The sequence below is a fragment of the Ascaphus truei genome, chromosome 8, assembly GCF_040206685.1.
Source record: "Ascaphus truei isolate aAscTru1 chromosome 8, aAscTru1.hap1, whole genome shotgun sequence".
Lineage (NCBI taxonomy): Eukaryota > Metazoa > Chordata > Amphibia > Anura > Ascaphidae > Ascaphus > Ascaphus truei.
In genome coordinates this window covers 11,666,871-11,680,612 of record NC_134490.1, presented here as the reverse complement: position 1 = coordinate 11,680,612, position 13,742 = coordinate 11,666,871, and the positions used below count along the sequence as shown (strand labels likewise).

Below are 13,742 nucleotides of genomic sequence, written 5' to 3'. Positions count from 1 at the left end.
GCAGCTATTTTGTTAAATGTTTACAATAAGCATGCATGGCCAATTCGACGTTTGTACATCAGGGGCGCGCAAACTTTTGGTACTGCGCCCCTGCCTGCTCTCCCAAGGCTCACGCCCTGGGGGAGAGCATGCTCGCGTTGCCATGGCGACGGGCATGGAATGATGCCACGGGGTCATGTGACGTCACATGAACCCGCTGCGTCATTTCATGCCGCATTGCCATGGTGACGTGTCGCTCGAGGCCGGCTAAATCAAGGTAATCGAGTTACAGAGGCCTTGCGCGGCCCCCTGGCATTGAATTTAAATGCCTTGGGGAAGAGTGTGGGGCCTCTGAAACCGCCGTGCCCCTCCAAAAAATCTCACGCCCCCCAGTTTGCGCACCCCTGCACTATGCTATATATGCTCCTGTAGTAATTCATTTACTTACATTTTAGTCATTTTGTAGCCTGTTATTGATATAATTCATGCTGTATGTATATTTATTTATATGTGCTATAATGCACAAATCTTTTTATTCCCAAAATACATAAACTCATTTTGTGCCACTTTCTTCCCGCCTCTGGCAAACTACAAAGATCAGGCTTTTTAACATCTGATTTGATCCATTATCATACTCAAACATTTGCAAATTGAGGATAATGGTTCCACTTGGGCTTCACTCACAGCTACAAGGTACACACGTAAGAAAGGAAACATCCTGTTATTTACGTGGCTTTCCAATGCAAGGTCACGAAGCTGTATTATCCAACCACGCCACTTTAACATGTTAGGCTGAGTCCCCGCTGGCGCTGAGCGCGCTCATGCTTGGAGAGCGCTCCAAGCATGAGCGCCGGGTGTCCTGTCATTTACGCGTGCGGGGGGGGCAGGGGGGAGGCATTGAGGCTGGAAAGTTAGATTTTTATCACGAGCGCGCACGGGGACCTACATATATCTATATATGTAAGTAACCGCGACAAGCGCCGCCCGCTCAGCGCTAGCGGGACGCAGCCTTAGGATATGAACGCATACACAGTGTTTCTGACTTTTTCTAAGTCACTCTAGACCAAGGGTGGCCAACTCCGGTTCTCAATGTCCACTAACAAGTCAGGTATTAGGAATATCCCTGCTTCAGCACAGATGGTTCAATCAGTGGCTCAGTCTGAGCCACTGATTGAGCCACCTGTACTGAAGCAGGGACTGATTGAGCCACCTATGCTGTAGCAGGGACTGATTGAGCCACCTGTGCTGAAGCAGGGATATCCTGAAAACCTGACCTGTTTGTGGTCCTTGAGGACGGGTGTTGGCCACTCCTGTTCTAGACAATAAACTATATACTAGAACTTATGATTCCATCACAAGAAATCATCACTTCCTCATCTTATCTTATATTATTATCTTTCATGGAGCTTTTTACACTTGATTTTAACCCTTGCATTGTACAGAATCCATTAACAAAGGGTAAACTATCCTGTGACTAGCCCCTTTGCTAGTCGATAAATCAACAATGTCCTATACAAATGGATTAGAGGTGAGTCATGTACATCTTTAAAATGAAGGTTTTCTCATAATTTCATACTGTATATTTTCCAGACATGATTGCATTGATTGAACCATAAAGCCTTTCTAAATAATTTAGCGACATTGTTTCTGTAATCTTCAAAAAATAGCCAACCCTAATTAGCCAGATTCATTTTCAAATAACCGGGACAGGTGACCATCCAGTTTGTGGTTTACCCAAACCACTGTATAAACACCTGGTGGTATATGGGGGTTATTTCCAAAAGGCACTATAGCACACATAAAAATGTGCCAGTATTTAGTTACATGCTGTTTGATGCTCTTTCTTAATGTCTGTTTAAACTGTTCTTATACCCCCCCCCCCCCCCCCCCCCAAACAACAAAAAACCTTTATACTTGTCTACCTGACTGTGTATTCCATTGTCCCTGGGCCTTGTGGAAAAAGAAGCACCGGACACATCTTTCAGACATGGGTGAAATAACTTTGGCTGCAAAAACTAATTGCTTAAACTGTGAGCATTTTAAAGGGACAAGAAGACCAAAGTGGCCGAGTGGAAGCCGTTACTGTATATGAATGTTTTGCTTGCAATATGGAATGAAAACTTGGAGCACTAATTACTTTGTTGCGGTGTTGATGTTGATTTGGGATGGATTTAAAGAGTGTTTTCAAGCTGTTTATTTTGTAATCTTTGCATGTGCGTGCTCTGATTGCTGTATTTCTCTTTCTTGGCCTGCATGTGTGCTATTACAGGACCACGCTTTGGAAATCAATGGCAGCAGAACAACCGTCGGTACTTTCTCTAGCCAACCTGCCGTGACTCTGGGTAGTGGTATGGCCACCAATGGGGCAATAACAGGCTACCTCAGCAATCAAGAGATCCACCATTCACATAGCTCCTCTTTTATAAAGACTTCGTCATGTAGAACATCCATGTCAGCCCACTCTGTGGCTTCTGAAATATCTCCTACAAAGAGTAGCATAGGTCCAATGGCTGATCCATTGGCCAATGATGACCGCAATCCCAACAGCCAATTTAGCCCAGCTAAGAAAGGATTATATAACAACCCCGTTGGGCTTTATTCAGCAGAGACCCTAAAAGAAATGGCTGAGATGCATAAATTAAGTCTCAAAGGAAGGGCTTCAGAAGGTGGTCTTCATAGAGGGTATGTAACATGCAAAATGTAAATATGTGAACAAAGGTTCATGATGAGCTTCACTCAGTAGTTTTTTTTCTTAAGTAGAGTCTGCATAGTAGTGAATTAAAGTGTAACACCTATCCCACTCCACCTTTAAATATGGGCAGAGTTCATCAAGCTACTTTACTCCCAGTTCAAGTACAACTTTCTTTCCAAATTGCCATGAAAGTCTGCCATTGATGCCAAAAGAACGGAAACAAAATGTGTGAGCCGCATTTGTTAATTTCCAAAGTCGTTTTAGTCCTTATATAGGTTAAAATGTACAACTACACTCAAAATGTCTAGCATCTACTCCTCATTTCTGTATTTTACAGGAATATATAAATACATGTGAAATACATCAATTGTACTGTAGATAGTCAAATATATTTAAAAGCTTGATGAATTTGGCCTTATTTATTATTGAATGTTTTAAGTATTGACAATTTGTTTGCATTTGACAATAACTCTTGGTCATTGGCTACATGTTGCAGCAGGTTTGCTTGACCTTTCTTGGCATGAGCAATTGTAACAATGTGATGGTCATAGCTTGACCTTTGATTTGACCTTTTTAACTGCCAGACTCACACTGGAGACCATCTGAAGAGCTGCATACTTTGCTCAATCATAACACCATTTGGAATTTGTAGCAGTTTGGCTTCACTAAATGTCAGTGTGGTGGATTGATATGTAAGAAATTCAATGTATATTACATGTGTTAGCTATGGATAAGTAGAGTAGACCTGTTTATGATGGTAGTAGAATGGTGATTGTACAATTATGAGTCTCTTATTCCCAGTCTACATTGGATTCAGTACATTGTAAAATGAGGAATTCAATGGTTTTGTGATCCAAACACCACAACTAGTTTCCCTCATGCTTTCTTGTGCTATAAATATGTGATATGTGAACAAATATAGTGCTTTAAAGAGATATACGTGACTTAATTACCCACCCGTCGGCTATTTTAAGGGGACCAAATAGGATTGAAAGTTATTACATTTTAGATATTAAATGATATGCAGTGCTGGAGTTAAAGAAAAGTGAATCCAGTATACGACTAATTATTTACAAGTGGGTGCATGGAACATCACCCCAGCAGAGGTGGTCAGAGTGAAAACCTAAAAGGATTCTCTTGTCTTTCCCAAGTAATTTATTAATTTATACCTCCTAAGCAGCAGGCATGTACAGTTACACCCAGTAGTAAAAAATTGGAAAGTTAGTTGGACCAACTCAACTGCTGCCAGTTTCTGTATGTTTATGCTGTATTGATTTCAGAAGTGCCCTTTCACTAACTGGAAACATGCTTAATGAAGAGACTTCATTCTAATGATGATTAGTTACAGTATGAAGTCTTCGAACAATGCCAACAACTTGCTATAGCAGTGCCAGTGCTTGATACGTTTGAATTCGTCATGAATGGTTGAAGCTTAATTGTGACCTATGACAGAGTGGCAAAGGGCTTTGGCCCAGCATCTGAATCACGAAAATCTAAAGCCAAGGATGGGCATTGTGTCATTATCCTGCCCGTCTCTGCCCTATATACTAATAGGAAGGTTTGTAAGCCCCAATAATGCACAGTTTGGGAGAGGACATTGTTTCTTCCTGTGTTCTGCGGCAATCAATCTGTGGGCACTAGGTTGAGTCAAATCGCCTCCAAATGTCCCAAAAAACTTCAGTGCTGACTTTATTATTTACACATTAAAGATGCCAAGTGGGTAATACTGCTGCTAGTATGCAGGATAATAGAACTGAACCAACACCTGGAGATCTACTCCCTATAATTAATACATTGCCTTTTCCACCTTCTCAATGAAGCAATGAATTTCACTCCTCTATACATTTATCTCCCTGTTCTACCTTAAAAATGTCATTTGACGTACAGTACATGGACAAGGTTCAAAGGATTAAAACAGACACGGGGTCCTTTTATACCAAATGATTCTGTTACACTGTGTTTGACTGTAAGCGGATGCTCAGCTGTTGAACACATACCAAAAATGGCTATATCACTATCTGCTTACAGGCTCCAACGTGTTCCTAATATATCTCCCCAGCTATTAGAGCAGGGAGATATTTTAGAGGCTTAGAGAAATGGCAGAATATTTTTGATACCAATAGAGGGGTGAAAAAGTTTTTTTCAAAAGGAATAATGTGGCCTTAATATCAAAGAGACAGTATGAATGCCATGCAACTTGTCAGTAATTTATTCTAGTATCCCTAAGCTCTTCTGTATGAAGGAATGCTTTCTACAATGCTACACCTGAGATAAGTGTGTTAGATAATATAGCTCTGGAGGCTAAAATGGCACACAGAAAGTGGAGAAAATTGATATCAAAAAACACTAAAACAGCAATACTAATATTAAGTTTATGCGCAAAGTAATGCCTCTCCTTCCTACTACTTCGACTCCCTATAATGTGTCCAAAGATCTCTTGTTAACAGAAGGAGATCAAACTCTATTAAAAGTGCCCTTCTATTTTATATTTGAGATGGTATCATCCAAATGACACATTGTGAAGTGCATTACAGTATAACACCGTGTGGCACATGTGACTTTCTTAGATTGGAATATCCATGGTTTATTTCACATGTGGGGGTCCATTTAGAAAAGTCAATGTGCTGACAAACAGAGGCAAAGTCTATGCTAAAGAATTGCACCAGACCGATTAAAGGAAAAAACCCTCTGCTTTCAATGAGATGTATTTCCTTTGATGAATAGGGCTCGGATTTCTGCGCTGGTTTTTGCCCTACGTTTCCGTCCGGGCAGACCTCCGTAAATAAGGCCCCTCAGTGTCCTTGAGAAAAATGTTTCTACAAAAAGATTGCACAGGGTCAGCCAGCAGACATTAAACCTCCGTAAGTCTTCCTGGATAAAGTATAATCCACACATATTTCTGCTTATTACTCACATTAGTATTTTAGATATGCAGTTGTGTTCTGTTTCTATTTGTAGGTTATTACAAGCTTTGGGTAATTCTTAGCGCCTTTCACGCATTATATTGAGGTCAAATATCCGCTTATCCCCAAAAACAATCTAGCCTGATTTTACTACATATTAAAGTTGAGATGACAGTGTCTGAATGTGTCTGAAGAGATTTTGTTCCTCTGTTTATCCAGTCTGCATCAGCTTGTGATTTTGCTAGTGCTATTGTGAATTCCAGAGAACATTAACATGCCCTTTGACAAAATTTTTCATTTAGGTGCGAGTAGACATGACACCATATGCAACCAATTACAAGCAAACATAAATCTTAGGAATAAAGTCACTCTTTTATACAAAGACAGAATACCCATAATTGGTTTTGCATGGATTTCCACATGTCTGCAAACCTGCTTTAATCACCACCTTGGCACATGTCATACATTGGTTAAGCTGCCGACATGGGTTTTGGGTAGTGACATGCAAATGGTCACCGAGTGGGTGTGTCACTTGTGGCTTCCTATACAATTTATTAGGTGGCTTGTCTACAAGTTTTGCCTGTTGTATTTAAGGCCTCAGATGAAGTGGGCGCACGATGGAGCGCATGGCGTCGCGTGCGCCTGTCGGCCGAGCGATCTGTGGCCTGAGGTCCACAGCGAGGGGGAGGCGTGGTGGAGGCATGGCCGTGACGTCACGAAGGTTGGTTCACCCTCATTGGCTGAACCGCTCACGTGACCCGGCTGTCGTGCGACATAAACAAATTGTTTTGTCTCCTGAAAACGCTTTCGGGTTGTCGCGCTTCATCGCGCTTGGTCGCGTGCTCTATGGCCGGCCTCATAGAGGTGCGGACTGTTGTTCGCACCGCGCGTGTGGTCACTTACACTGTGGACGTGGCTTAACGGCTTATACAGCTCAGCGGCATCAAGGAAGATGTGAATCAGCAGACCCATTCATAGACAGCTGTTTTGGACCATTTACGCTTGGTTACGATTGTGGAGATGGCCATTGTTGCAAACTAGATGCTTAGAGTTTCATTCATAGCCCTTTTTTGACATATATATTGTATTACCTCAAGTCATGAACTATTGTGATATCTTACCTCTGTTCTGCTCTCTCTTTCTCTACAGATCATAGCAAACACTTCTGCCAAGTTAGTATAATATGTTCCTTGTGCATATGTTTTGTAGCCTGTTGCTCGGCATGGATCTGCTGTGCTTAGGAATCAGTTTCACAGGGAGGACACAACAGACTTATTTGTAGGAAGATGTAAATGGTACCACAGCATGCTGCAGATTTGTGGTATTCCACACTGAGACCCAATAAGCTGAACCCCGTATTAAGCCGATTTAAAAAAATAAAGAAATAAAGAACTGACCAGAGAATCTGGAGTTCGTTGACAGGTGTGTAAAAATGGAACTGGTTGTAACAGTTTATGTATACCAGTTCCGAGAGGAGATGTGTTACTCACAGTTCTTGCTTTAGGAAGATCACTGGTAATATGCAACGTGTTCTAGCACAGAATGTATCCAATATACAAAGGGTGACCAACTCAAGGGCGACCAACAGGCCACATATTAGGGCTCTCCCTGCTTTAGGACAGGTGGTACAGTCATTCTAACTGAGCCTCTGATTGAGCCACCTGTGCTGAAGCAGGGATATCCTTAAAACCTGACCTGTTATTAGCCCTTGAGGACTAGAGTTGGCCACCACTGATACTGTATATACAGTGTGGATATTTGAACTCTCATTTACAAGAGGTAAAAATAAGTGCAAATCCCCAGTAATCGGTTGAACCCATGCTTCGAGTACATTTTCCCCCTTAACACTGAACAATTTAGCATGTCATTCTTTTCCTTTTTCTAAATCTACAATTGTTTTACACCTACTGTAAATATGATACTCGTGGCAATGCTGTGTTATGTTCAACCATTTTTCAGAACATGAAATAATACAAAGGATAAAACATTTTCTTATGAGTCTGTTAAATAAACTGTGAAGCAACTTCCCAGGGTTGAAGAAGACTTCTGCCCCCTTTAAATGAATAGGACCAAAAACATTTTGAGCGCAGGGAAACAGCTTCCCAGCATATAGAACACGGCCCTATAATGCAGATTTGACTCATCTCTTGCAGCATGCCATAAGAAAACTATTCTGTCAATTCGTGAATGCATAGGAATTAAAACTGTTATCAACTTTGCTTTATTTGATGTACATTTCTAATAGCCTTATGTTTTATTGACTCATAAAAGTTGGAGACAAACTGCAGCAAAATGCCAGAAATTGATACGTCATTACATTGTGTGTCCCGCTGTAACAAAATGTCTTGATACATTTCTACGTGTTAAACCACTAGAACTCAAGAAAATAGTTTGTGTTAAAATGGCTTCTTGTGTATGAAGTTTTCAATCATTAGGTTCTGTCCCACTTACCAACATAAATTGAAGTTGCACTCAGTAATGCAAAACCTTGTTTTTGCTTAACAGTTTTCAGCTGTCTGAGCCCCATAACAAACAACTACAATGCAATGCACAATGCAAATTGCTTTTATTAGATGCTTATACCTAATATAGAAGAATGCCGCAGTGCTTACAGTGTTGCAGTGATCAGGGCTGAGAATATAGAAGATACAATATCTCCTATTTTTAACAGTCTCCCTACAAAACTCCCTCAAAATAACTTCATTTGATATTTTAGCTAAATAGAAAGCCACGTTAGTATTTCACAGTGAAATATGGGATTAGTATGGAACTGAGAATTGGTATATTTGTAGTATGTATGGTGTTATGTGAGGTTATGGTTATTTACCTCCTCCAGTGCCACTGAGAAGGGGTGAGTGCTGAGTGTGCATGCCCAATAATGTGTGCTATCACTGCATGCGTTAACACCTGTGCAGCCTGAAAACCCTGGAACACAGGTCCCTGTGACCTCAAATGTCCAATAATGTCTTGGTAACCATCCTCCGACTTCCTATTTTACTTTTCTTTTCACTGTCACTCTTTCCTTTTGTTTTCCTTCTCTTCTGCACCCCTCACTTCCCAACTCACTTCCCGTCAGCTCTGAGTTTGTGGAACGCTTCAACCCCAGCGCCCTGAAAGACTCTGCCCTCTCCACCCACAAGCCTATTGAGGTGAAAGGCCCTGGAGGGAAAGCCACAATCATTCATGCCCAGTATAACACCCCCATCAGCATGTATTCCCAGGATGCTATTATGGACGCCATTGCTGGCCAGGCACAGGCTAGAGGCAGTGATCTCTCCGGGTAAGGAATCCATCACTCTTTCCTGCATGATGAGTAATCTGAGCACTGTACATTTCTAGCTCGGCACCAGCACACCTGCCACAATGCACTGATTTCTGTATTTTTCCTTGAAAATTGGGTGAGCCCGTTGTGCAGGAAGCATCGGCTTTTTGACAGAAAAAGAAAGTCACTGGACACTGAGGAATTGGAGGCAAATAATGTTGTATTATTCTATAAGTATACTGGGTGTGTATTTATAATATATTCTGTCATGCTTTACAGGATCAGCATAAAGACACTAGTTTAGTATGGGCGCTATGTATCAAAGCAAATCTGGTGCAGTTCTGCGGCACAATATCTGCACCGTATGTATCCAAGAAACAAGTCCCAGTAGAAATTAATAGGATTTTTTTTCTTTGATACATATGGTGCAGTTCTTTTGCCCCCAAAATTGCTCCCCGTTTGCCTTGATACATAAACCCCAATGAATCTAAATACTATTTGCGGGAAAGCGTATCAAACATAGAAGGAAACATTGGAAGAAAGGACTCCACTTTACAATCTCTTCTGCTTCTATAGACACTGTATTTCTGAAAGATGGCACAGCGTGTTACGTAAAAGACAATATGGCACCTTATAACACTGTGTTTTATAACAAGTAACAACTTTGCAATTTTTTTTACTTCTAAATATCTCCCTGTTCCTGACAAGTCACCCTGAGACTTTAATATTTCAGTTTAAAATGTGTCACATTCTCTACAAAGGGGAGACATTTAACACCGCAAAAAGTCCGTTCTATAACTAAAACGGTTACAATGAAAGAATTCAGATAACCCCAGATTTAAGCATATCCTTTATTTTAACTACCATTTCAAAAAAAAATAATTGTCAATGTAAATGACTGCAATTAATAAGTAACCACTTAATAATCATTCAATGTAATTCCTTTAGTCAATACTGTAAAAAGGAAGCTATGTTCTGACCTCAGCAGGTCTCTCTGAGAAACTAAAACTACATATATTCAAGATCACAGCTAAGAAGGAGAAATTGCTCAAAGAACTTCCCCAGGAATTAATACAAACAGTACGTTAAAACGTGCACCTCCAAATCCCCAGAGAACCAGGGGTGTGCAAACAGCTGGGTGCTTGCACGGCTCACAACAATAGAGATGTGAGATGTACAGTAAGTACCCCTTTATAATGCACTTGGGTTGGTGGTATGGAAGTGTACACAATACGTTAAAACATAGCTATTATTGCCATGCCCCTCATAAGGAGAAGGAGCGGCTCAGTGAGTAACGACACTGACTCTGGCACTGAGTTTAAAGCAGGAAAATCTGGTTGAATTCCTGGTGTCGGCTCTTTGTGAATTTGGGCAAGTCACTTTATCTCCCTGTGCCTCAGGCACCAAAAAACATAGATTGTAAACCCCACAGGGCAGGGACTGTGTCTGCAAACTGTCTCTGTAAGACGCTATGTAAAAGAATTAACAATGATTGAAATATATATATAAATAACCCCCCTTCTAAAAAAAAAGGCTGAAGTCAGTAGACACGGAGGATTCACAATCAGAATAGTCAATGAGTGACTATTAGTTGAAAGCATGACCAAGTTGAATGTAAAGTGATTTGGGAGAAGACACACTTATATCAGACATGTAATATCACTTGATGTTGTTTATTACACCAGCACTGCCTATTTTCCTGGCTGTGATATAGCAAAGAATAATACACATCAACGAGACATGCTTTGTTATTAAGAACTTGTAACATCCAGCCATAGTACATATCTGATACAAGTGTGTCAGCTTCCAAATAATTTTACATACAACTTGGTCACCCCCTGATAAATCCTCTGGGTCTCCTGACCTTTGTTTTTACAAAGGGGATTTTTTTTATAGATAAAAATATCTAGATGTTATATTAGTGGCATTTCAATAAAACCTGTGTTTTCTTCCTAACCACCCACCGGAGTGCTTTATGACAGGGGTACCTGAATATCTCATCTCAATCGTTGTGATACTACATATATTGCAGCAACCGTATAGTTTGCTGCTCATGTTTTCATAGGCTTTATTCTAATATTTATATACCAATGTGAAAATATAAGTGTAAACAGTCGAATCCTAAAAAAAGAGTTGGGTGTGCCCTGACTATGCCATCGTAGTCGTAACAAAATTACAATGGTCTTTTAGTTTGGTAACGTTACCCTAATAAATATTCTATCTTCTGTTTGTTTATAAATAAATTAACATAAATATTGTTCAAGACAGAGGTGCGCAACTCCAGTCCTCAAGGGCCATCAACAAGTCAAGTCTTAGGGACATCCCTGCTTCAGCACAGATGGCTCAATCAGTGGCTCAGTCAATGACTGAGCCACTTGTGCTGAAGCAGGGATATCCTTAAAATCTGACCTGTTAGTGGCCCTTGAGGACTGGAGTTGGCCACCCTTGGTTGAGAACATCCAGAGGTGTTTAGAAGCAGATATTGCAATTATCATATTGTACTAGAGAAAAACACCTCTGGATGTTCTCAACCAAGGGTGGCCAACTCCAACTAGCTGTCCAGGTAACAATTCTTCAACTACACAGGCACAGATGTCTTACTGACATTGATGGTATTTCCCCATTACACATAAGAGGAGGAACATGAATCTCCTTCATACAAGGGAGCAACAGTTCCATACAGAGTTCTTAAAATGTGTGCAGCCTATTGGTTTAACAGCTAAGAGCAAATACCTTATACTCCAGAATATAAGATGTAATGGGTTAAGCGACTCACACATTTGAACAGTACAACCGGTTACGGCTTCTGCTGTACCACTAATGTTTATTTCCCAGATTTGTTTGTGGTCCCATCTGAATTAAATTGCGAGGTCAGGAATATTCATGTACAGAAAAATGTATGCTGACATTTCCAAACGGTTTCATAAAAAGTATCACTATCTGCAAATAAAGTAGATCTTCCTTCAGGACCCGTATGGCTACCAGACATGCCACTTGGACACTGTAGCAAAGTGCAGTGAGCTCGCATTATAAAGGTTACATTTCTCCGTTACTGGAATTCTGGTTATCCACCGGGAGCATCAACCTGTGTATCAAAGTCACTGGATTTTTTGTTGACTGTCAAAGCCATAAATAGTCATTTACCCCATCATTGGAGACATGGAGACCATACACAGGGATTCATCTTTCTGCATATGTGTTTCTGGGGACAGCATATCTGACCGGTGAATCACCTACAGTAAATCAACCCATAATCCCAGAACAGCAATGATTCGCTCTCTTTTACACACATCTAGTATTTTATTTGTGCAACTACAAAAAGTGGTATCAATATGAGGCACCGGTTCCTGCCAATGTGTATAGTATTTCTGACATTGTTAGTTATTGTAATTTCATATCAATGACCCAGGCCACATATGTAAAAATAGATATACAACATAATGTACTTTTACTGGTAAAATATGTGTCGTGGATCCTTAGTTTATTGCTGGTATGATACCATTTATTGGGCTGACAAGTAGTTGATATGTTACAAGCTTTCAAAGCTCTCAGGGTCCTTCATTGGGTATGGCAGGTGGCTCAATCAATCAGTGGCTCAGTCAACAACTTTGCTGAAGCCGGGATATCCTTAAAAGCTGACCTGTTGGTGGCCCTTGAGGACTGGTTAGGAGTTAGTGACTCCTGAGCTATGTAAGTAGAGCCAACATATTCCATAGTCAAATATAGTGATCTAAAAATCACATTATAATGGCAAAATGGGTTATGAATAAGCTAATTAATGTTGATCGAATAGGTAGATAAGTCGTGCCATATAGCAGTTATTATGGTAAATTGTCAATGTAGCAAAAGCCACCAGTGATGTCACTGTATTGCTAAGCATCCGCAGTGTGCATGTAAAGCTCTCTGTCTTCGTCCCTCCTCAGCCGTGCAGACTTGAGAGTTCTAACTAGAGCCCTTAAGTAATTGATTATGATACCCTGAGAGCTAAAAATGCAGATGGGACGTAATGCGATAGTGGAAATAAATGCCAGAGCAATAGTAAATAATTGTCACTTACTGCAGTTGCATAAATAGGTACAGATATTTCTGTGTCAGGAAAATATATAGTCTGCTGTATGTCACGTAAATTCAAAGTTAACTCCTTCAGTTTCAGACAGGCCTGCTCTAGTACTGAAAAGATCATTACTTTAAACCTGTCTAATGCACAAATGTCTCTATTGTTGCCATGCAGTAAGCAAAGCTTAAAATGTTAATTTCAATGTGGTTTGTAGCATTCACTGTTCAGTGACTGTGTTGTATTTGTTCCTGTTCATATTTTGAGCTTCTATGCTAAATGGCTAGTGGATGCTCTACAGTCTGGGGGAGGAGTTCATCAATAAAATATCGTCTAATCATTATTTGAACTACTGACACAACTTCCAACCCGCTAGACAAAACACAGATGTCAATTCCTTATCAGATGATTACATGTTTTATCTGCCTTAAAGACAGATTCAAGCTGCGAACTGAGTTGGAAGAGGACAATTATTGGAAATACCAACTGGGGGGATATTGATCAAGTTGGTCAGATAATGTAGTATTAAAACTCGGGAGAAAACCCACCATTCAAATACAACTAAAAAATAGTTGTGTTTGAATGGTGGGTTTTCTCCCAGCTGCAAATATATAATCTGGGTCTCGCAATGGGAATGTCTGTGATTCACAGTTATAGAACATAAACCCTTTAATTTCAAGATTAGAATTTCTTATGTGTCTGAGCCCCAGCTGTCCATCTAATCCAAAAAAAAAATATGCTCTATAGCAAAACAGTTACAGAAATACTATAGCCTACGTAATGTTTGTGCATAACTATTGTCTGTATAGAATATCAACCCAATAGACTATTAGTATTTAATCATATGAATGG

General features: G+C 40.3%; 1 protein-coding gene across 24 annotated transcripts in view; it reads left to right on the top strand.

Annotated features, from left to right (window-relative positions):
• The window catches only part of LDB3 (LIM domain binding 3), a 154,935-nt gene that overhangs the window by 71,102 nt on the left and 70,091 nt on the right, over positions 1-13,742 (top strand). For 21 of the 24 annotated variants that reach the window (XM_075610532.1, XM_075610533.1, XM_075610556.1 and 18 more), the window contains one exon: positions 2,249-2,661. In XM_075610532.1, the coding sequence (XP_075466647.1) occupies positions 2,249-2,661 (413 nt within the window). Of the gene's footprint in view, positions 1-2,248; positions 2,662-6,723; positions 6,747-8,650; positions 8,855-13,742 lie in introns of all 24 variants that reach the window. The other 3 variants (XM_075610540.1, XM_075610538.1, XM_075610557.1) reach the window with 1 other exon arrangement.